The sequence below is a fragment of the Erpetoichthys calabaricus genome, chromosome 12 (assembly GCF_900747795.2).
Source record: "Erpetoichthys calabaricus chromosome 12, fErpCal1.3, whole genome shotgun sequence".
NCBI lineage: Eukaryota > Metazoa > Chordata > Cladistia > Polypteriformes > Polypteridae > Erpetoichthys > Erpetoichthys calabaricus.
In genome coordinates this window covers 130,129,346-130,150,844 of record NC_041405.2, presented here as the reverse complement: position 1 = coordinate 130,150,844, position 21,499 = coordinate 130,129,346, and the positions used below count along the sequence as shown (strand labels likewise).

The 21,499-nt window shown below is 39.7% G+C and overlaps 1 protein-coding gene across 1 annotated transcript; it reads left to right on the top strand.

The window, feature by feature from the left end:
* The first annotated feature begins 2,605 nt into the window (after positions 1-2,605).
* LOC114662613 (tetraspanin-3-like) lies at positions 2,606-16,744 on the top strand. Its single transcript, XM_028816189.2, has 7 exons — positions 2,606-2,806; positions 8,015-8,203; positions 14,908-14,982; positions 15,553-15,651; positions 15,823-15,975; positions 16,075-16,158; positions 16,237-16,744. Exons 1-7 carry the CDS (start codon positions 2,744-2,746, stop codon positions 16,324-16,326), a joined length of 753 nt encoding a protein of 250 aa, XP_028672022.1. The 5' UTR covers positions 2,606-2,743; the 3' UTR covers positions 16,327-16,744.
* The last annotated feature ends 4,755 nt before the right edge of the window (positions 16,745-21,499 follow it).

Sequence of the window (21,499 nt, the reverse complement as noted above, 5' to 3'; positions counted from 1 at the left end):
CGTGCCTTTTTTTTCTCTGTACCCTAATAAGCTTTCATATGACACTCAAGACGGCGGGCTACGGCTCGCCTTTTCACGGCGACTTTGATATGTGACAGCTTCTTTTTTATTTCGGGCACTGTGCGACTTTGTGAACTTGAGCTTTCAAGTTTCTCCGACACGCTGTGTCACTTCCTTTTGTTGTTTATACCACTGTTTAAAACAACAAATAGTCAGTTTTTCTTTGCCTCCACTTGGTATTCGCTGAAATTCTTCTATTTTCCCTCTTACTTTTGCTATTGTCTTTTCACAGAAGGCTGAGCTTAAGGGCTATTTATATGGATTTGCATATTTAAAAAGGCGTAATTATGGGAGGAGTTGTGGCGGAACAGCAGGCGCGAGCACATGAGTTACTTTTCACGCTGATCGGGATTTATGTAGTGGAAGAAAGTGGAAGTTGCCGTTTGCACAGATTTATACATCTGGATTTTTTTGTGCGTACGCACATTTCCGCTTTTGTGCTTATGCCATGTTATAGTGTGAGTTCTACACACGGCCCCTGGACTGAAAAAAGATGGCGGTGCAGATGTTTGGAATTTTCAAGACTGCAGTACCTATGAGGTCGGGCCAATATCACGTAACACCCATCACATTAGACTATGATTAATATTAGGGCCCCATTACACTATGATTAAGATTAGGGTTGTAGGAGGCATTTTGTGACTGACGTTGTGGGCATTACTTGATCTATTGCAAGCTGCAGCTAGACCCTTCTCGGAATTTTGGAGGTGCTTAGTGTAGCAGATAAGGTCTTTGTCCTCCTCTCGGACCCTCAGGTACCACTCCAAACACAGGGTAAAAGCACAAGACTCTTTTATTGTACTCTTGTACAGTGCACAAAGCACCCTCCACTCCACACTATTCATAAATAAACTCTCAATAACACAATACTCTCTTTCCTCCTCGCCCAGACACTTCGCCACCCTACCTCCCAGCTCAGCTCAGTGTCTGGGCTTTCCCACAGTCCTTTTATACACCCTGACCCGGAGGTGTTCCTGTCCAACAGTCCACAGTTCCTTATTCCTTCTGGGTTAGGGTAAACAGTCCTTTTCTTCAACCCGGGAGCACGTCGTTTCTTCCTGTCACGTGACCACGACGTACTCCCGGGTTATAGGGCACATAAGAGCCCACGAAACCTCCTATAGCAACTCCTGGTGGCCCCCAAGGTATCCAGCAGGGCTGCGTATAAAAACTACATAGTCCATGAGGCCCTGCTGGAACTCGGGGCACGTCCACGCTGTCCGGAGAGCTCCTCCTGGCGGTGAGGGCCGGAGTAAGAAGCCGGCAATCCACCACATTATATTTAAAGAATTATTTTCTAAGTACCGCAAAATTTTTTTTTTGCTGTAATAAAGTATAAAATGCCCTTGCAAATGCACATGTAATGTCCACAACCGTTAACCTAAGCTCCAATATATTCGAATATTTACTTTTTAATTTGAATATTTAAACCTGACTTTTTAGCTAATTTGGCAGCCCTAATATTTTGCTTTATTTTTTCTCGGCCAAATATCGTCATAGAACAAATGTCATATTTGTAGTGATAATAGAAACAGATACAATCCGTTTTCTGAAATCACTTGTTGCAATTTACGATGGTCATATTAATAAAAAATGCAATGGTCAAACTGCTTCTTTCCGTTCATGGGAGTCTAACTCCAGTCCTGGCAGGAGTACAGAGGCGCAGGTTTTCACTTTAACAATTATCTTAATCAGTACCTAGTTTTTGCTACGAATTAACTTCATTTGCCTTAATTTTAAACAACTTGCAATTTCCTTAATTACCAGCCTAAAAATAATGATCTACAAAATACGCCAACACAGGACAAGCTAACCTGCGTCCATCATACAACATCTGAAAATACAGAAAGGTGAACGTCTCAGTAATATTGACCTGCTTAGTCCACAAAACATTTTCACGGTGCACTTAGAAAAAAGAAAACCAGCAGTTTTGGAAATGTGTGGCAGAACGACAGCAGCAACAAGCCATGGGAATAAAAAAGTCTAATTATCGAGAATACTTGGCTTCTACATCAGAAACTGGTTGAAGTGAAATTTGTTAAGAGTTCAAGGCTCCAATTTAGGCGGTTATCTGTTGGATCACTTCACATCTCATTTCTGTTTGGGTGCCATTTACGAAAAAAACACAATTTAGAGGACTTAAACACGAAGGCAATTAAAAGAAGGGGGAAAATCAATAAGCAGGAGAAATTGGTCACTGATTAAGAAAGTGTCAGGAAGAAAAAAAAACTGCAGCCATTAACGCCCCCAGGATCGGAGCTGTACGTATCTTGTACGAATGTTGGATTTTAACTACTGATCAAATTGCACTTAACACTCTCGCATTTCCAGTTAATGCTGTTAAATTGTGCAATGTTCCTGTTACTAGTAGTGTTACAAAACAGCGTAATTTGGATTACTTCATCTAAAAAACAAAATCAATTTAGCGTAAAGAAATGTAGTTACATAAAAGAACCCCTTTTGAGCTACTCAACAAAACCGCATGCTGTGTAAATCCCAGAAGATTTGATAGAAGCAGTTCCGGAGCTCGAGGGCAGTGGGCGTGGTCCACCACGCGTCTCCCAGCAGTCACGCGACTTGAGATGCCCGAGAGTGGATACGGAAGTAAACAAGCCATTATAGTTGGTAATAGTAAGCTCAGAGTGAGACGATGGTACGATGAGTCTCTGTTTTGAGTTCCATCATGAGTGACCGTAACCGTAGAGCGTCGGGAAGTGTGCTGCGACTGGCCAGTCTACTGTCATGGGTAAGAAAAAAACAAAAAAAACCAAAACAGACTAATGGAGTGGTATCGGAAAATAATTGTAAAACTCTTATGGAGCTCCCGGTTGTCTTAAGAGGCAGGTGGCAGCTTCAGCTGGAGTAGATTCGGATTTACACAGATTTCAACGTGTATGGAGTGGTCAGGGCTTCTACAGACGCAACGCAAGAGAAGAAATTTGACAAGTAGTCATTTTACCTATATTTATATGGTGTGTGAATATAGAAGCCATAGATGTAGAAGAATGTGAATAGTGGCTATGCAGCGTCGTGTACTATATCTTGTACCTTGAATAAGATGACTTGACAGAATCTGTTTCTTTTATTACAGTCCCGTGGATTCAGTGGATAGGGCAATCACATAAGTAAAGTAGGCGAGAGGTAAACAGATTGTCTTGTAGAAAGAGTTTGAATTTATTTTTCGAACTAGCTAAATGACAAAATGTCACCCCTTTTTTTAGTGCTTGTGGTTTCATTCAATTTACTTTTTATTGTCCTAAAATGATAAATTTGTTTTTTTTTTACAAATACACCATTATGTAATATTAAAAACACATCACAAAGAATACAGCCAATAAATCTAAATTTCGTACAAATAAATAAAATATAGCAATGAACATGATACTTAAGGTAAACCCTTGGCTCAGACATAGTATACATAAAAATTATAGCACCATTTAGACTTGCCTAATGAATAATCCAAATGATAACTGTTCTTCCTATGATTTAAGCTTATGATTGTTTTGTTAAAATGGAACTTATTTAGAAGATTAATAGCAGTTAGAAAGAACGTATTTGAGCCAGTTGGCAATGTAAGAATGTGAAGTGTTATTTTATGCTATTTCAGGGTTGATGATCATATTTTGATATTTGATTCTTTACCAGTCATCCTAGCCCTCTAAGTGCCACTCCTAGGAAGGAGTAAATGTAAAATCCATCCATCCATCCATTTTCCAACCCGCTGAATCCGAATACAGGGTCACGGGGGTCTGCTGGAGCCAATCCCAGCCAACACAGGGCACAAGGCAGGAACCAATCCTGGGCAGGGTGCCAACCCACCACAGGACACACACAAACACACCCACACACCAAGCATACACTAGGGCCAATTTAGAATCGCCAATCCACCTAACCTGCATGTCTTTGGACTGTGGGAGGAAACCGGAGCGCCCGGAGGAAACCCACGCAGACACGGGGAGAACATGCAAACTCCACACAGGGAGGACCCGGGAAGTGAACCCAGGTCCCCAGATCTCTCAACTGCGAGGCAGCAGCGCTACCCACTGCGCCACCATGCCGCCCCTAAATGTAAAATGAAAAATTTAAAATTTAAGCAATGGGGAATCATTTTAGTCAATTTCAAGGTCAGTGGTTACAAATATAGATGTTATTTTGATCCTTTACTTGTGAGCTAGTCCTCTACAGACATCTATCAAAGAGTGGAAAAATAACAAATATGTGTTACAATTGAGAATATTTAGACTTTAAACATTTAAATGTCTGATGCACCTATTCTTGTTTATTATGTACTTCTGCCTCTTGAAGAAAATCATTACATTTCTTATGAACAATCTAAATTAGAGAGTCTTACACTAATTCATACTTTTTTGTCCTTGAAACCCTGAACCTGTGACCTGAAAGCAACAATTAAAATTGAGAATGTAGTGAGTAAGCCCTGTCAGACAGAATACATTCTGCTTTCTGTACCAATTGCTTATTAAACAACTCTGTTTTGACTGTTGAGACCTTGTTATTTTTCTGCTCCATTTTGCAGTTTGTTTTATTCTGTTTTTGTTGCTGGCATTTAGATTTTCAAAGCAGGCCAGCAGATCTTAAGTAAAGACAGAATCAATACAAGATTTATTGTAAAAAAAAAAAAAAAAAAAAATGACACAATTATTGAACAAAATGATTCACCTTCCTTAAACAGTAGAGGTCCTGCTGTCCCTTTTTGTAGATGGCTTTTATATTTTCATTAAAAATAAGGGTTGAGTCAGATATACCAGCTAACCCACTGTTTGTTCAGAGTGAGACGCCTGATGGAACTGGTGCATGATTTATATCACAGATCTGATTGTTGAGTGAAGAAAAAAAATAACAAAAAAAACTTTTTATTTTTTAGGCGTAATGTTGGTGTTGGCAGACAGCAAGGAACAACTGAACTTACAGTGTGAATTGGGATTCTTTGAAATATATTATTAAGATAGCATTACTTACTTGTTTTAGATTCAACATAATCTGAACAGTACAACTTGTAATAAGCAGACAACATTGTACTTTTTGTGTCCAACTTTTACTTTAAAGTATTTTAAGGAATACATGAAAGCGCAATCATATCTGCTTATTTCAATAATCTGACCATGTATACAATGTTAAAATGTATCTTTGATAAATGTCAATTGCACTTTTTCTGCAAAACCCAGCTTGTGCAGAAGTGAAACCTTTCTTTCCTCTTTTTAAAGTTGTATCATCCATCTATTCATTTCCTAAAGTTGTTTATTTGTTGCAGGGACACAAAGGGCATCCAAGTTCTCCCCAAGACCTGAAACAATCTCAAATTAATGTCAGTTTCTTGCAGCTCATACTCACTGAAATGTTGAAGTATATACCAGACTGATTTAAAATGCTATATTTTGGGGTATGACTGGAAACCCAGAGTACCCAGAGAAAACCTAGACTAACACAGGTACAACTTACAATTGTCACCCTAGCAGTGACGGTACTGGGAATTGATCCTTGTTTCCTGGAGCTGTGAGGTGTTAACCATATAATAATAATAATAATAATAATAATAATAATAGGCTTAATGATGTACATATCATATGTTTAACAATTTTCTTTTCCTAATTTTCCAAATCAAATTCACAATTAGCTGGAAAACATCCAGGTATGAAAGCCAAGCAGTCAAACAACGTGTATTTCCACAAAGCAATTTAGAATTCTAAATTGCAGAAGGAGATTTGGACAAAGATGAAGAACTCGCTTTATTTCTACATTTGGCTGGGACTCTAAATTTAGTCCAAGCACTGTGAGAGGGCAGTGTTGCCTTTTGTGCCACTATTCAAGTAATTAATACATGTTTTTATTATTAATGTAAAAATAATGTCTTACTTCCTGACAGTTAATCAAGTCATGTTTCATGTTCAGTTACGCATAAAAATATTATGTTATCCGAATAAATACAATAGTGGCTATACTATAAGCATTTGTAAAACTCTTTGGAAAGCTGTTTCTTATTTAGCCGTTTCTACTAACAGTGGCATTACTTAACATTTACATAGCAACATTTAATTTTCTGGTTCTGTTCCTAATGTACCAGTTCAAACAAAAATGTTAAATAGCCATACATGACATCAAAGTAATTGTTACATTTATAATAAGAATTTTAGTCTGAGTCATTATCCAATATAGATCAATATTTATGGCCAATCTGTTTCCCAGTTGTATGTCATTTAAAGTGAATGAAACACAAATGATAGGGAAGGCATACCACAACACAAAAATAAATACAAATAAAATGCAGCCTTGGAGACCCACTTATAGGGAACTGATAATCCATATTACTAACCGAGAATAAACCGGATATGGACACAGGGACACGGCGATGGGACCATGAGACGTACTGCGCATGTGCACGTCTCACCGCAAGCGAAGTCGTATCCACCGCGAACGAAGGAGTCACGGCCCAAGAATGAAAGAGCTCAACTAACGTGAATGAGAAATGAAGCAACAATGCGCCCATAGCTACCACTAACGACACAATCACACACAAAAGAGGATTCTGCGCTGCACCCCAGAGTGAAACGTGAGAGGCTATGGAGGCCCCACAGGTCCACAAAGATAGTACGAAAGGCGCAGGCGTCACCGCCATATTGTGAGTGGCACTACTGCAGAGTGAAAGGGGCAGGGGTCGCCACCATATTGTGAGTGGCACTACTGCAGAGTGAAGTTAGGAATAATGTGCTGCTTGGGATTGTACAAACTGCTGAATGCTTTACACCAAATTCAAACACAATACAGCTCAACGATACAAACACGAGCCCACCTGGATAAGATCAATGAACGCAGGCGCCTACAACGCACGTCTGAAACTGCGGAAGCAAAGCAGGCACGGGTTCAAAACAAAAGACCACAACTGACGGAGATAAATAATCTCTTTCAAATCTATTTCGGGTTACCCAAGACCAGGGGTTGGCGAGCGAAGCGAGCAGGGGGCAGAGCCCCCTAGTGTCTAATACTAAGGGACTTGACTTTAAACTTGAGCTTTGCTGGTTAGCCCCTGTTTCCATCTCCACTTCCATTTCCACTAAACCTGCCTGTGTTTCAACTGTGTGAAATACAAATAAAATCAGTTGTAATATAACCGTGTCTTCATAAGAGCTTTGAAGTAATCTAAACTGAAGAAAGGCACCACATAAAATAAAGCAAGCATATTTGTTTGAGGCAGAACCTCTGTACTTTTGAAGGCCTTCCATTTTTAAACTTATTTTTTATTTTGTGGCTAATGAGGTACAACGTTCTTGTTTTCTTCCTGAATCCTAGATACCTATTGCTATGTAGTTCCATTCTGGGGCGGCACGGTGGCGCAGTGGTAGTGCTGCTGCCTCGCAGTTAGGAGACCCGGGTTCGCTTCCCGGGTCCACCCTGCGTGGAGTTTGCATGTTCTCCCCGTGTCTGTGTGGGTTTCCTCCGGGCGCTCCGGTTTCCTCCCACAGTCCAAAGACATGCAGGTTAGGTGGATTGGTGATTCTAAATTGGCCCTAGTGTGTGGGTGTGTTTGTCCTGCGGTGGGTTGGCACCCTGCCCGGGATTGGTTCCCTGCCTTGTGCCCTGTGTTGGCTGGGATTGGCTCCAGCAGACCCCCGTGACCCTTTGTTCGGATTCAGCGGGTTGGAAAATGGATGGATGGATGGTTCCATTCTGAAGCAAAACCGAATGCATTGTTTGTATAGTGTTTTAGACTGTCCCAGGTGTGAAGTGTGTCATGAGTTGATAATTCATAAAAGTATCATATCAGACACCTGTGGGGATGCGACGTTTTGTGCGCTTACTTCAGTTAATTTGAAGTAAATCACAACAGTATTGAAAGAGATTAAGATATTCAATGTTTCATTCAAAAAAATTGTCAGTGTAAAAGGATCAGCACAATGGTTGGGAAAGTCTGCTTAATACTCTCTTGTTTTTGTGTTGGCAGGTTGCTGCACTAGTGGTTTTGTTGGCATCTGTGTGCTTCTTCATTACATTTTTGAAGTTCCAGATCTTCTTCTCAGACATCTACATCATTGTACCTATTATTCTGGCAACTGCAGTGGCTGCCACCCTCTTTTTTGCCAGTTTTATAGGGTGCTGCATTAAGAATGATTCACCATGCCTTCAGGGGATGGTAAGTGCAACAGCCTCTTGTGAAAGGTAAAGAGTGTCAAGGAGATTTTATGAAAGTCAGGGAAGACATCAGTTTGGTATATAGGCTGACATTTTATATATGAGCAGAATCATTTAAAACAGAAAAAAGAATGGCTAACTTGCAATAAATTTTGTTTGATTGTTATTAGTATAGTTAAATACATGTCTTAAATATCCAGATTTCTTTCACTAGCTCTCTCTGGGTTTTTTTGTTTTTTTTCAGAGACATGTAAATGAAATCCACCTTAATAAAAGGCCAAGTGTCATTGTTTCTGTGTGTCTGCCCAGTTGCTATGTCTCTGTTCTATTTCATTTGGTATTCGATTCATAAAGGCAGTGCCAGTGTTTGTGATGTGCCATCTGTTGGAATGGAAAAATGCAGTGTATTTTATTACTATATGCATTACAAAATTTATTTCAGTAGATGTTGCACTACAAACATTAACACTGAATATGTCAAACAGAGAGTAACTGCCGGATGTACAGAAATGTAAATCAGCTTATGTGTGTGGCTGTGTATCTGTGTGTTTGTCCAGTTGCTAATATTAGGAAGAAAAATAGGTAAAACATGTAGAAGAAGAGTAAAAAAAATTTAAAAATTGATCATAAAAATACTACACGAGGGTCTAAAAATGAGAAAATTGGTTTTATCAGCCTATTATGTTATTTGATGTTATATACACCAGCAACAGCAGCGTTGTAGTGATATTTTTGCACCTGCTTGGGCCACATGAACAAGGTTTATAGATGTAATGCTGATAACTTTTTGTGGCAGAAAGTGGATTAGTGAAAATTATGAGAAATTGACTTACTTCTGGGGGAAACCAAAGCCATGATACATTTTTCACATGCACACACTGCTATGGGTATGACGTTAAACTGCATCCGGCCCTGCAAGCAGTCCTCCAACTTGCAGGGAAGCCATGGGGGTTGGTGGTAGGATTGGCACTCCAGCCACCATAAAAAAAAAAAAAAAAGTTCATAAAGCTCTGAGACTACAGAAAGGACTCCTTTTTGTTCTCCATGGGAGTGGCTCTGCTGCAGCTGCCTATAGGAAAGGTGCTCGCATCATGAAGGGGATGGGGAAAGCCCTTGGGAGCACCATCCCTGGAAGAGTCAAAACCGTCGGAGAGTCAATGGGGTCAGGTGTGTTGGGAATCGGAACTGGTGTGATGCTGAGGCGTTGCCTGCTGCACGGCAGCACTCGGGTCCCAATTTGAGGCAGTCCATCTGGGTAGGCACATGGAACGTCTTGTCTCTCTGGCATGATGATCATCTTCCTCTGCTGTCGGAGGAGCCATGTAAACTCAGCATTTCAGTGGCAGCACTCTGAGGTCCGCAGACCTGGGACTGGTCAGATCTCTGTAGGTGAATACACCTTTTATTGGTCTGGTCGCTCTGATGGCTGTCATACTCAGGGTGTAGCTGTTGCTGTAACGGATTGGCTTCTTCCGATGGTGTCCGATATCACTCCTTTCAACGAGCGTATTATGAGACACAGATTGCGGCACTTCCTGGGTGCCTTCTCTGTTGTCTCAGTGTATTCTCCAACCGCGGTGAGTGATGTCTCGGTGAGGGAGACATCTTATTCGCAACTTCGCTCAGTGGTTGATAGGTGCCCACGAGGTGATACCCCTCTGGTCATGGGTGACTTCAGTGTAACCACTGGCATTGACAGGGCTGGCTATGAGGATTGTCTCGGTCCCTATAGGTCTGGTGAGAGTGGCTCCATGTTCCTTGACCTTGCAAAAGGTTGGGGCTGTGAATTGGTGGATCCTGGTTCCAGCACCCTGAGCCGCATCGTTGGATTTGGTACTCCAGTACTGGTGGTGCGGTGAAGGGGATCGATCACATCCTTGTGGGCAGACACTGGAGGTTATTGCAAAAGTGCAGGGTCTACATAAGTGCCCAGTTTGTGAATTCTGACCACAGACTTGTTGTTGCTACTGTGAAGATCCAGCTTGGGTCCAGTAGGTTACCACCTTTTAGAAAAATAAGCCTGGACTTTGCCAGACTCCAAGACCAGGCTGTTTCTAATGATTTTTCACGCAGTTTGTGTGAGGAACTTGTGGATTTGGGTGTGACTGCCGATCCTAATGTGATGTGGGAGACCTTCCATGACAAGACTCGGAAGGTTGCTGAGAGCTGCTAAGGCTGTCCTCTCAGCATTGGAAGCAATCTTTGGTTCCATTTGGGAAACTGGCATCATCCCAACTGTCTGGAAAATGGGACTTGTCATCCCTATCTGGAAAGGGAAGGGTGATCGCCTGGATTGTGGCAACTACAAGGGGATAACATTTCTCTCAGTGCTGGGTAAGGTGCTAGTGTCGTCCTCAATAGGATCTGTGATCACTTGCTCACCTACCAGCACCCGGAGCAGTCTGCTTTTACTCCTAAGAAGTCTACCATCCACTGCATCCTGGCACTGAGGGTTCTCGTGGAGCGCAAATGCATATATTGGCAGAGTTTCTTTGCAGCCTTTGTCGATTTTCATAAAGCGTTCCACTCAGTTGACTGAGCTTCTCTGTGAGACATCCTCTTCGTGGGATTCCCTCAAGGTTGCTGGATATCATGAATGGCCTGTACTGTGCAGCGTGGAGGCAGAACCTCTACTTTTTTCCCCAGTTGATTCTGGGGTTTGTCAGGGGTGTGTTCTTGCTCCTACTCTGTTCAGTGCTTGTATGGACTGGGTGTTGGGCAAGGTCATGGTGTCCAGCAGCTGTGGGGCATCTGTTGGTGAAGAAAGATTCACTGATCTTGACTTTGCTGACAATGTTGTGATCTTTGCAGAATCAATGGAGGCTCTGATTGGGGCTCTCGAGAGAGACTGAACGAGGAGGCTGAGTGTCTAGGCTTGCAAGTGTCCTGTATAAAAACCAAGATCCAAGCCTTTAGTGACCTCTTAGGCACAGCCGTCAGCAGTGTGTCTGTCTGCGGAGAGAGTGTTGACCTTGTCGAGAGGTGTACTTTCCTTGGCAGTGACATTCATGCCTCTGATGACTCTTCCTATGAAGTCAGAAGACGGATTGGGAGAGCCTGGGGGGTCATGAGGTCACTGAAAGGGGTGTGTGGTGCTCCCAATGAAGGTCCAAGTCTTTAGAATCCTGGTGCTTCCCATCTTGCTATATGGTTGCGAGACATAGACGCTATCCAGTGACCTGAGACGATGACTGGACTCCTTTGGTATTGTGTCTCTCCGGAGAATCCTTGGGTACCGTTGGTTTGACATTGTGTCAAATGAGCATTTGCTCATGGAGTCCCAAATGCGGCACATTGCCTGCATTGTGAGGGAGCATCAGTTACGGCACAATGGCCATGTGGCGTAATTCCCCGAGGGTGATCCAGCTCTTAGGATCCTCATTGTTGGGGACCCGAGTGGCTGGACCAGGCCAAGGGGTCGCCCACGTAACACCTGGCTGCAGCAGATAGCTCATTTATGGTAGATGGGACTGGACCTCATGTCTGCCTGGGGGGTTGCCAACTCGGACCCCGAGCTGTTTTGTTGTGTGGTGGGTGCGGCATCGCACTGTACCAGTGCATGCACCCCAACTTTAAACTTCTTACGAGATTTAGTCTTGGTGGCATTCATGAGACTGAAACCGCATTTACAATTGGCACAAAACACTTGAAACATTGCACAGGTATCCATGAGGCAAGCCAGCATTGCAAATTCTTCTTCTTTGAGTACATTTTGAACTATATGTGGAAAGTTTGTTTTTTTTTCTTTTCAGACACAACAAATCGAAAATTGTGATATTGCATCATCACTGTCTTTGACAGCTTATTCAGCTCAGTTGACAGGGGAAGGAAATGATGGTACCATTCAACCAGCTTCATGATTTCTGTTTCTCCATTATCAAAGTGAGCTGTGTTGGAAATAACAGTGCCTTATAACAACCTCCAGTCTATTAATTCATTTTCTGGAAAGCAAGCCTCCATGTGCAAACCTCACTCCAGTGCACATTTTTGCCCAAGTACTGAGCGCACAATTCTAATATTCTCGCCTTCACAAACTGAAACACTTCAATTGGTGTCAAGGATAGCACAGGCAGTAAAAAATAACAGAGCTTAAAATGCTTATCTGATGGGCAAAGCAAGTACAGAAAGAACATTAGCCTAAAATTAAATGTCTTAAAGGAATACTCTACCCAAAAATATATATATATATAAAATATATATATTTTAGTGCTGGGCAGCGATTAAAATTTTTAATCGTCATTAATGTGAACAAAAACATTTTTTTTAATGTATTTCATTTATCAAATTAGCAAAGTTAACCAAACCAGTGTGTGAAAGTAAGTGCAACCTAGATAAATAAACTGAATTATAAGGATAATTAGAATTAGCTGATTGAACACAGTCAGGCTTGATTACAACTTGCCCCACTCAGTATAAACCTCGCATATTTTCACCTTTACCATTAGATTTAAGTTGCCATTGTAAACATTTAGTAAGCACATAATGCCATGAACATATCAGATTTATGAGCCAATTAGTAAGCTATTGTTGGCCACCTGTCTGCAACGGATTACAACACAACTTCTGTTTCTAAGACCCCACTCGACCACAGTGAGTGCCGTAATCTCCAAATGGAAAAAACTTGGAACAGTACTAAATCTTTTAAAAAACTGTGTCTCCTGCCAAAATCATTACAAGAGATCAATGTTCAGTCACAAAGGATGATTATAAAAATTCAAGGACTGGAGGATTTTCTTTCCTCAGCAATATTCAATTCTCATGAATGCACATTGAAAAAGGCATTGGATAAGGCTTCATTGTAGAGTAGCAAGGTGGAAGCCACTGCTAACCAAGATGAACATATATACCAAAGTCCCCTTTTCAAGGAAGCACCTAGATGATCCCCAAGCCTTTTAGGAGAATATTCTGTGGACAGATGAGACATAGTGACGTATCCTATTATGTCTGGCATAAAGCAAACAATGTATTTCAGAGTGGGACCATCCTATCAACAGTAAAAGACAGTGGTCGTTGAGTGATGGTGTGGGGATGCTAGAGATCTGGGTGACTTGCCACTAATCGAAGGTATCATGAATTCTGTTAAGTATCATGAGAATATCCTGTCACCTTTTTGAGAACAGAAGTTGAAGTGTTGTTGGGTCTTGCAACAAGGCAATGATCCAATGTACAAAAACAAGTTGACCTCAGAATGAAAAAAAACAAAATCTGGAGTGACCTAATCAAAGTCCAGACCGAGATATTATAGAGATGCTGTGTCAGGACCAGAGAAGAGCTTGAAAAGTTACTAAAGTCACTGAATTAAAGCAGTTCTGCAAAGAAATGTGGGCTAAAATTCATCCACAGTAATGTAAAAGGCACGTGTTGAATTATGAAAAGCATCTGGTCGCAGTCATTGCAACTAAAGATAGTACAGCTAATTTTTTAAGTGTAAGGGGGCAATTACCTTTCATACATTGGCAATGGGTATTGGATAACTTTACATTCAATAAATGACATGAGGAAAACATGTTATTTGCTTAATCAGGTTCATTAAAAACAGTTTTTGTCAAAAAATTGCACTAACAGTTGAAATAAGAAACGGTAAATAATTTTTCATGCCACTTAATGTATAACAAAATTTAAATCAAATCCACCTTGACTGGGAGATGAAGTGCTTTCTTAGTGAGGACACAAGAATAATTTGGGTTGTGCTAATTAGTACACCCAGAATATATAATGGTGCCAACAACAAACATGAGAGGAACAAAATAGCTACTAAACTAATGCGCATTCAACAGGAAGCAATCATAGGCTGTCTTCTCTTTCCAACACCTACAAGTGTGAAATCAGAGCAGAAGGTGATCACACCAAGCACAGTGGTACAACTGGCAGCAATGGGAGCACCAGCTGGAGAATCATGATGGTGCCTCATTGCTGATTGGCCATTGGTATCATATGATGATAATGTTGAGGGAACAGTGAGTATGGGCAGGAAGCATGATTGGAAGTTTCCAACCGTTATAAATGTTTGCATTCTCAAACAGCTTAATACAATTCATGTTTCTGGGTTTTTCCTAAAACGACTGGGTACAGGGCAGGAACCAACTCTCCAAACGATTTCTTTTATGCACACTCCTGCTTTTACACTGACACATAGGCACTTTTGGTTTGAAAATTCCCTTAATACACATTTCTTTGGGATATATGAGAAAAATCCATGCAGACATGTAGTACAGTATAAGCTCCATATGTTGTTACATAATGTCTTAACCTATAAAACTATGAAGTAAATATAGTGAAGATAGGCCAAAAGTAGACTACCACTGTCCAAACTAGACAGTTTATAAAAACAGTTAAAGTGCTTGTGCCATTTGTGCTTATAATGAGCACAACTAGGGCAACAAAAATGTCCCTGCTTAACTTAAGCTTATGAGTTGAACTTTTTCATCATTCACAAATGGTTGGGTTTTAAAAATAGTTTTACGTTTTAAAAAGAAGAAGGGAATTGGTAAGAGATAGCAAAAGATGGTTGTAAGTGAACATCTCAAAACCACAGATACATTGTATTTGTGGCTTTCCTAATAAAGTAAGCACTAAAGTGAAGTTTTTTGGGACTTTCAGATCTTTAACCAAATTTTTTAAGAATATATTATATGAATAAAAGTTAATACATTTTGTTGGGAAAAGGACAGTTTTTGTGAAAGCTTTTTGTTTTTTTTTCTGCAGTTTGTCTATCTGCTTGTGATTGCTTTCTATCTAGAAGCTGCTGCCATAGTTCTGACTCACCTTCACTCAGCCAAGGTAACTTATACCATCTAAAAAATTTTGGTCCATCCCTTTGGTCACATACGATTTTAAAATTTCCTTTCAGTTCCATCCTTCTTTTATCAATGTGATATCTATATCTGTTGTCCTAAAGTGGTGCATTAAAAGAAATCTTCATCTCAGAGTATGAGTCTTTCTGCCTCACTACTATTCTTCTGCACTTCCTTTGTTAACTTTGTATGATCCTATAGTTAAGATTTTGCTTTTCTTTTTTTTTTTCCTTCTGTCTGTTTAAATAGCCTTCAATGTTGGTGACACCTGTATTATGAAATTTCAATTTTGAATATTTAAATTATAAAAATCTGATAGTAAAACCATCAAAATCATTACTTCATGTTGTAGTTCATAAGATGTAAAGAAGTACGTCATACAATTCAGTCTGTGATTAAGATCTCACTTAGAAAACATGACAAAAATTCTGGCCAGTGTGGATTGGTAATGTTTAATTTAAAGAAAGTCTATGAGAGGAAACTTTGATTATTTGCAGAGGATGAAATGCTGCTGCCTAGACACAAAATATGTTCCATGAATATATTCATCTTGCAGGTAGACACTGAGCTGACAGCATTTGAAGGAGTCCTTAACAAGTACAATGAGACTAACCAGAACATTGATACAAGAGCTGTAGATGATATTCAGGAGGAGGTATGTTTGCTTATCCTGTCTTATTTTGTTTGTTGTATTTCGTAATATCCATAAGTGATCTGGTAAGTAAAAATGGCAGACATTTATAATACAGAAAGTAGATCGGCAAGATAATAATGTCTTTACAGAAGTTTGTGTAATGCAGTATGTGTTGTTATTTTCTCAATTTAGCTTCAATGCTGTGGCATTCAGAATGTCAAAGACTGGGAGAAGACTCCATGGTTCATACAGACTAGAGAAGACAGGGTGCCCCATAGCTGTTGCAATTCAACTTACCATAATTGCACGGGCAGCCTCACCGATTCAAAAATGCTCTATGACAAGGTAAGAGTAATTTGACTTCTGGTTGTGTCAGGAGCTGTAGCCAGGAGGTTTATGATATACTAACTTGCTTCTGTTCTCATAATTCTCCTTTACACATAGGGCTGCCAAGTGGTACTGAAGAAAAACGTGTCTTTTAATTTCAGATTCATATTGTGGTCACTAGTAGCAACTTCACTGTTACAGGTGGGTTATTGGATGAAAACAGTAAACAAGCTGTATTCCTGCATTATTCTCATTCTCTTGTTTCTGATCTTTTGGCAGGTTGTGGAGCTCATCAGCATTGCTATTCTTATGAATGAACGTGTTCTCCCAGAGTACCGTATATTGCTGGACAGAGACACTTACGCCTGAGGCAGTTCATCTGTTTTTCAAAGGACATCTATATTCTCCAGTTTCACAATCATAAGTGTTCTTTTGAGGTTGAACGGACTTGTTTGCTTTCCAGGAAAATGGAAGTCCCTGTTATTGTACAGTATTTTGATATTAGAATGGGCTTGAATCATCTGTCAAATGTTGATTAAGAAATGTGTCTATAAACCCAGATTGTATGCTTGTTTTTGTGTACTTAAAAATATTTTTGGTGTAGTTTTCATGGAAAAAGATTTAAGACTTGCACAAATAAAATCTCACATACTTAAATATAGATTTTTGTTTAAGACAAAATGTATAGTAGTGTTCTACTTATATAAAGTACTCCCATCAATTACTTTCCTGGATTACTTGTACAGTGTGGGTATATGTATATTATCAGTAAAAATATTTTAATGTTGATGTATATTTTTATATTGTGTTTCCTGTCAGTTCTTAAAGTCTGCACATGACAGGAGTAAGTGCCTCATTTTTGATTCCCCCAACTCTAGCCCCCACCAACTTGATACATGCTACTCTTAATTTCGTTTGTATTAAATTCTATTGCAGTATAGTGTACTATGTTGCGGTGGGTAGCACTGCTGCTTCAGAGACCCTGTACCCTAATTTCAAATCCCATGTCTATGTTCAGTCTTGATGTTATTCCCATGTCTAACTGGGTTTTACTCTGGGTATTCCATTTATCTTCACACATCCCTAAAGAAATGGAAATTAGATTAAAATCTGGCCCTGTGATGGGCTGATACCCAATTGATGGATATTTGTCTGCCTTTTTTCTAGTGCTGCCATGATAGGCTCTGGGATGCTAATGTTACACAGTGCTAAGCTGAAAGTAGTAGTTGTTCTTACTGTTGGTATATGTCACATTAGTCATTTTAAAATTTCACTTTACCAGTTGACCATTTAATGGGCCTAGCTCTAGGCATTAACTGCATGTACTCTGTTTAGTTTGAAATGGTATAGAGGGAATCAAATTGGAGAATAGACAGTCTTCTGGAAGACTACCTTCCAGAGTTTGGTTACAGATGTGATGTTAATATGTTACCACATTTTAATTCAAAACACAAATAATGTAAAATGAAGTTTAAACATGCTGTATGTATACATTGACCACAATTATTTTAATGTTCATTACATTAGTTTACCTAGGTTGGCTGGTTATCCTAAAATTCCTTTACATGTTTAGCAATCCTAAGTTGATGTCACATCACGTAAATTTTAGCTATGGAGTATGTCAGATTTGCCAGCCGCCAGACCATCTCAGTTTAAAAGACTGAAAATTGCTACCCATTTCACATTTACAAACTGACTTTCTCATTCGTCATTCACTCCCCTTTTGTGACAGCCAATAATAGTGTGCTGCCTGATGGATCTGATGTTGTACAAAGGGTTACCGGGTATGGTGAGTTCAGCAGCAGTCTTGGCCATCTTTTTCCATTCTGTCTTGGTACATAAAATGCAAGACATCACGCAGATGAGCTTTTCTTTTTTTTGTGAAGTCCAAAGTCCCCATGTTCCATACCTCTTTGCTGCATTGTGATAATTGTTCTTCTGGATCAGGGTTCATTGGTTGTCAGCTCCCATACACACAGAGCCCTCACCTACAACTAATGGAGCAAGTCACAGACTAGCTGGAGTATATCACTGGGCCCATAACATTACATGACTGTCTCTGACTCGTTAAGATTGTGTAAATGACAGTGATGACTAAAAAAAGCTACACCTCATCCAGTACCTCTTCATCATACTGTACAATTTTACTCAGTTATTTTCACTTCCATATTGCCATCATGCATATTTTTTAATTGCTAAGCTCTGCAAACATAGACCCAATTACAAAAAATTAGATGCAACATATTGACAGCATTCGAGTGATCTCCATCTTTGTGCTATGCATATACAGAATTTCTATCCATCCATTTTTCCACTTATTTATCCAGTAGGCAAGGGGCTATTCTGAGAGTATTGGGATCTAGGCCATCATGGGAACAACTCAACCGTTACTTAAACTTGGATAACTAAGAAATAGTGATTAACCAGACCTGCATGTAATTGGAATGTCAGAGGAAAAGTCCATGCAGATAATGGGAGAACAAGCAGGTATTGCATGGGTATGAGTGTCCTGGAACTAGAACTGGAACCCTCTAGATCCTGTTCCATTATATTGAATTTTGAGGGTACAAATTAAGAATTTAGAAGCATCCATGTTTTTTTCTTCATTATTTTACCTGGCCTGAACATGAATGTGTTATTTTACAGTAATGATTTTATAAATGGCCTCTAATTTGTGAATTACAAGCTTCCAGTTCAGTAGAACCTCGGAACACAAACGTCTCCAGACTCGAATAATTCAGAACATGAATGGTTCATTTAATTTTTTTTTCCCCCAAACCTCGGACAAAAACTCAAAACACGAACATCCTGATAAAACATTTATGGATCAAAATGCAGCCATGAGGAGCCGAGACAAAGCCAAAAGGGCCTATGCATGCTGTATATGTCAATGACTCTGTCTCTTTATTGCTGCAGATCTCCTCTTGTAAAGACATGCTGAAATTGTGTTTTGTGTGTGTTATTTTTTTTTTCTTTTTTGTTGGGGTTGGTTGGGTTCCTGTTGAAAGTATTACTATGGCCCCTAAGAAAGTTAGCGGTGACAGTAGCAAAGCGAAGAGGAAGAAAAAGGAAATAATGAAACATGAAAGTGGTTCACGTGTGTCAACACTTGCAGAAGAGTGTGGGATGGCCTAGTCGACAATATGCACATTATTGACCATCCCTCCTCTCCTGCCACTTCCAGTATGCCATCAGCTTGCATCATTACAGATAAAGTGCAGTTACAGTATGTAAATTGTCATTTTTATTTGTTTTATGTGATTATTGTGTTTATCTCTTCTGTGCCTTGATTCCAATAGTTTTAAAATGATTTTTATCATTAGTTATGTACTTATATAGGTATAAATAAGCAATCATTTGGGGTCTGGAATGGATCAATCCAATTTACATTATTTTTTTATGGGGAAATTTGATTCGAAACTTGACCATATCAAAACTTGACCAGCCTTCTGGAACAGATCAAGTTAATGTTCTGAGGTACCACTGTATTTGTAGCTTATAGTGTGTGTTTCTTGTTTCAAAACAAAGCCAGTATGATTGCCAAAACCTACAAGGTAAAGTATCAAACTATAGTTGAATTTCTAATGTACTCGGACCAGTCCCACAGAGGGACCACAGATCCTAGAAGAGCATCAACAGCAACAGAAGACATTGCCATCAAGGAGCAATTTGGAATACAAAAATCAACAAGTTACAGTACTTGAGACAGAAGAGGCTATTAGGGAGGTGAGCTGAATGACTCATTCCTCATGAAACACTGAAGCAAAATTATTATTACTTATTATATGGCTAACACCTTTATCCAAGGCGACTTTCAACATTTGAGAGATACAATTCTTTTGTTTATCCATTTGAAGCACAGGCAGGTGAAGTGACTTGTTCAGGGTCCATAAGTAACAGCAAAATGTGAAGCCACAACCTCAGGGTTTGAAGTCCAAAGTGTTAATGGCTATGCCATAGTGCCTGCACTACACACTATGCACATATGATGTCTGAATGATGACTTCTGAGATTAAACATCACTATATCTAATAGTGAGGAGACTCTTGAGCTAATAAATCTGGGGGAAAACTGTTGAGCATGCCTCTTCTGCTTCTCAACCACGCTCCAGTTCACACTACAAAGACTGTTCTGCCAATTGTCCAGACCTTGCTATTGTAACAACCATCTGTTCCCCAATCTGAAAGCCTACTTCCATGAAATACGCAATACCAATGATGAAGCCACTAAGCCATCTATAAGAGAGTAGTTGCACAGGCAAGACAAACCATTTTAACTGAGCAGCACTAAAAAGCTTTCTGAATATTACAGCAAGTGACTTAGTGAATTAGTGATGACAGGCATTTGGTAGAACAGAAATTTTTGATCACCTCTAGTAACTAAAAAATGTGTCAGTGGGTAACTAATGTTATATACAATTTGAAATTGAAAAAAATCTAATTCTCTCTTAAAGGATCTGTTTAGAACTTTTTGAAAACCTGGCAGGATCTAATCAATAATATTTTAGAATAAGCACTTATATAGGGGAGAAAGACTACTTTCCCTCTATACCACTCTCAAAGGTTTTACTCTGGCTTTTAGTCTGTCTCTCTTTCTCATGGGTGGGGGTGGAATTAAATTTAGTTTTGTTAAGTTTGACTTGATTGTATGGAATGTTACATGCTTTAAATAAATTCAAAAAAAGTTAATAAAAAAAACGTTTTGGGGGTAATTTTAATTGATAGAGCGAAAGGTGCTAAGAGATAAATAGATGAAGTTCTCATTGTAACATAATTTGGAAAGGAAATAAAAGAACACTGTATTAACAATACAAAGAGAATATTGTCAACAGGCAAAACGTACTTCATCTCAGATTCCAAAATAGGTTATGCATGTTGTGCAGCCAGTCTATACTGTACACTACAAAATGCATTTGGCCTAGACAGACAGATGCATAGATAGATACTATTAATCCTGAAGGAAATTGCACTGTATTAGCAACTTCCTGACAAACAGGAAAGAAAAGGTGAAACTGGGGAGACTTCCCTCTAGCACCCATACAATCAGCACTGGTGCCTCCAGTGATGTGAGCTCTCCCTTATGTTATTCTCCCTTTATATTATTGATTGTACCTCTAACAATCCTTTGTCAAACTCCTCAAACATGTAGACAACACAACCATCATTGGACTCGTCAGAAATGGTGACGGCTCTGCAAACAGATAGGAGGTTGAGCAGCTGGCCCCTTGGTGTGGTCATGACTATCTGGACCAAACTCACTCAAAATTGTGGACAGTGGACTTCGGAAGGAGGGTCCCAGTATTAAATTGTGTCTCCATATTTAACAAGAATGTGTCAGTTGAGAAAGCAGTCATGTTTCTGGGACCTGACATGGAAGTCCAACACAGATCCCATCATACAAAAACAACAGCAGAAAATGTACCTCCTGCAACAGCAAAGGGAGTTTAGTCTGCCAAAGGAGCTGCTGATTCAGTTCAACACAACAATCACCGTGTCTGTTCTAAGCTCAATTATTACAGTGTCGTTTGGACCAGCAACTAAAA

What these genes read in the sequence shown, in the direction of transcription:
- LOC114662613 (XM_028816189.2), top strand. Translation starts at nt 2,744, where the DNA reads ATGAGTGACCGTAACCGTAGAGCGTCGGGAAGTGTGCTGCGACTGGCC. An exon ending in TGGCCAGTCTACTGTCATGG is followed by an intron (nt 2,807 to 8,014) that starts GTAAGAAAAAAA and finishes TTGTGTTGGCAG; the next exon opens with GTTGCTGCACTAGTGGTTTT. An exon ending in CTCACCTTCACTCAGCCAAG is followed by an intron (nt 14,983 to 15,552) that starts GTAACTTATACC and finishes TTCATCTTGCAG; the next exon opens with GTAGACACTGAGCTGACAGC.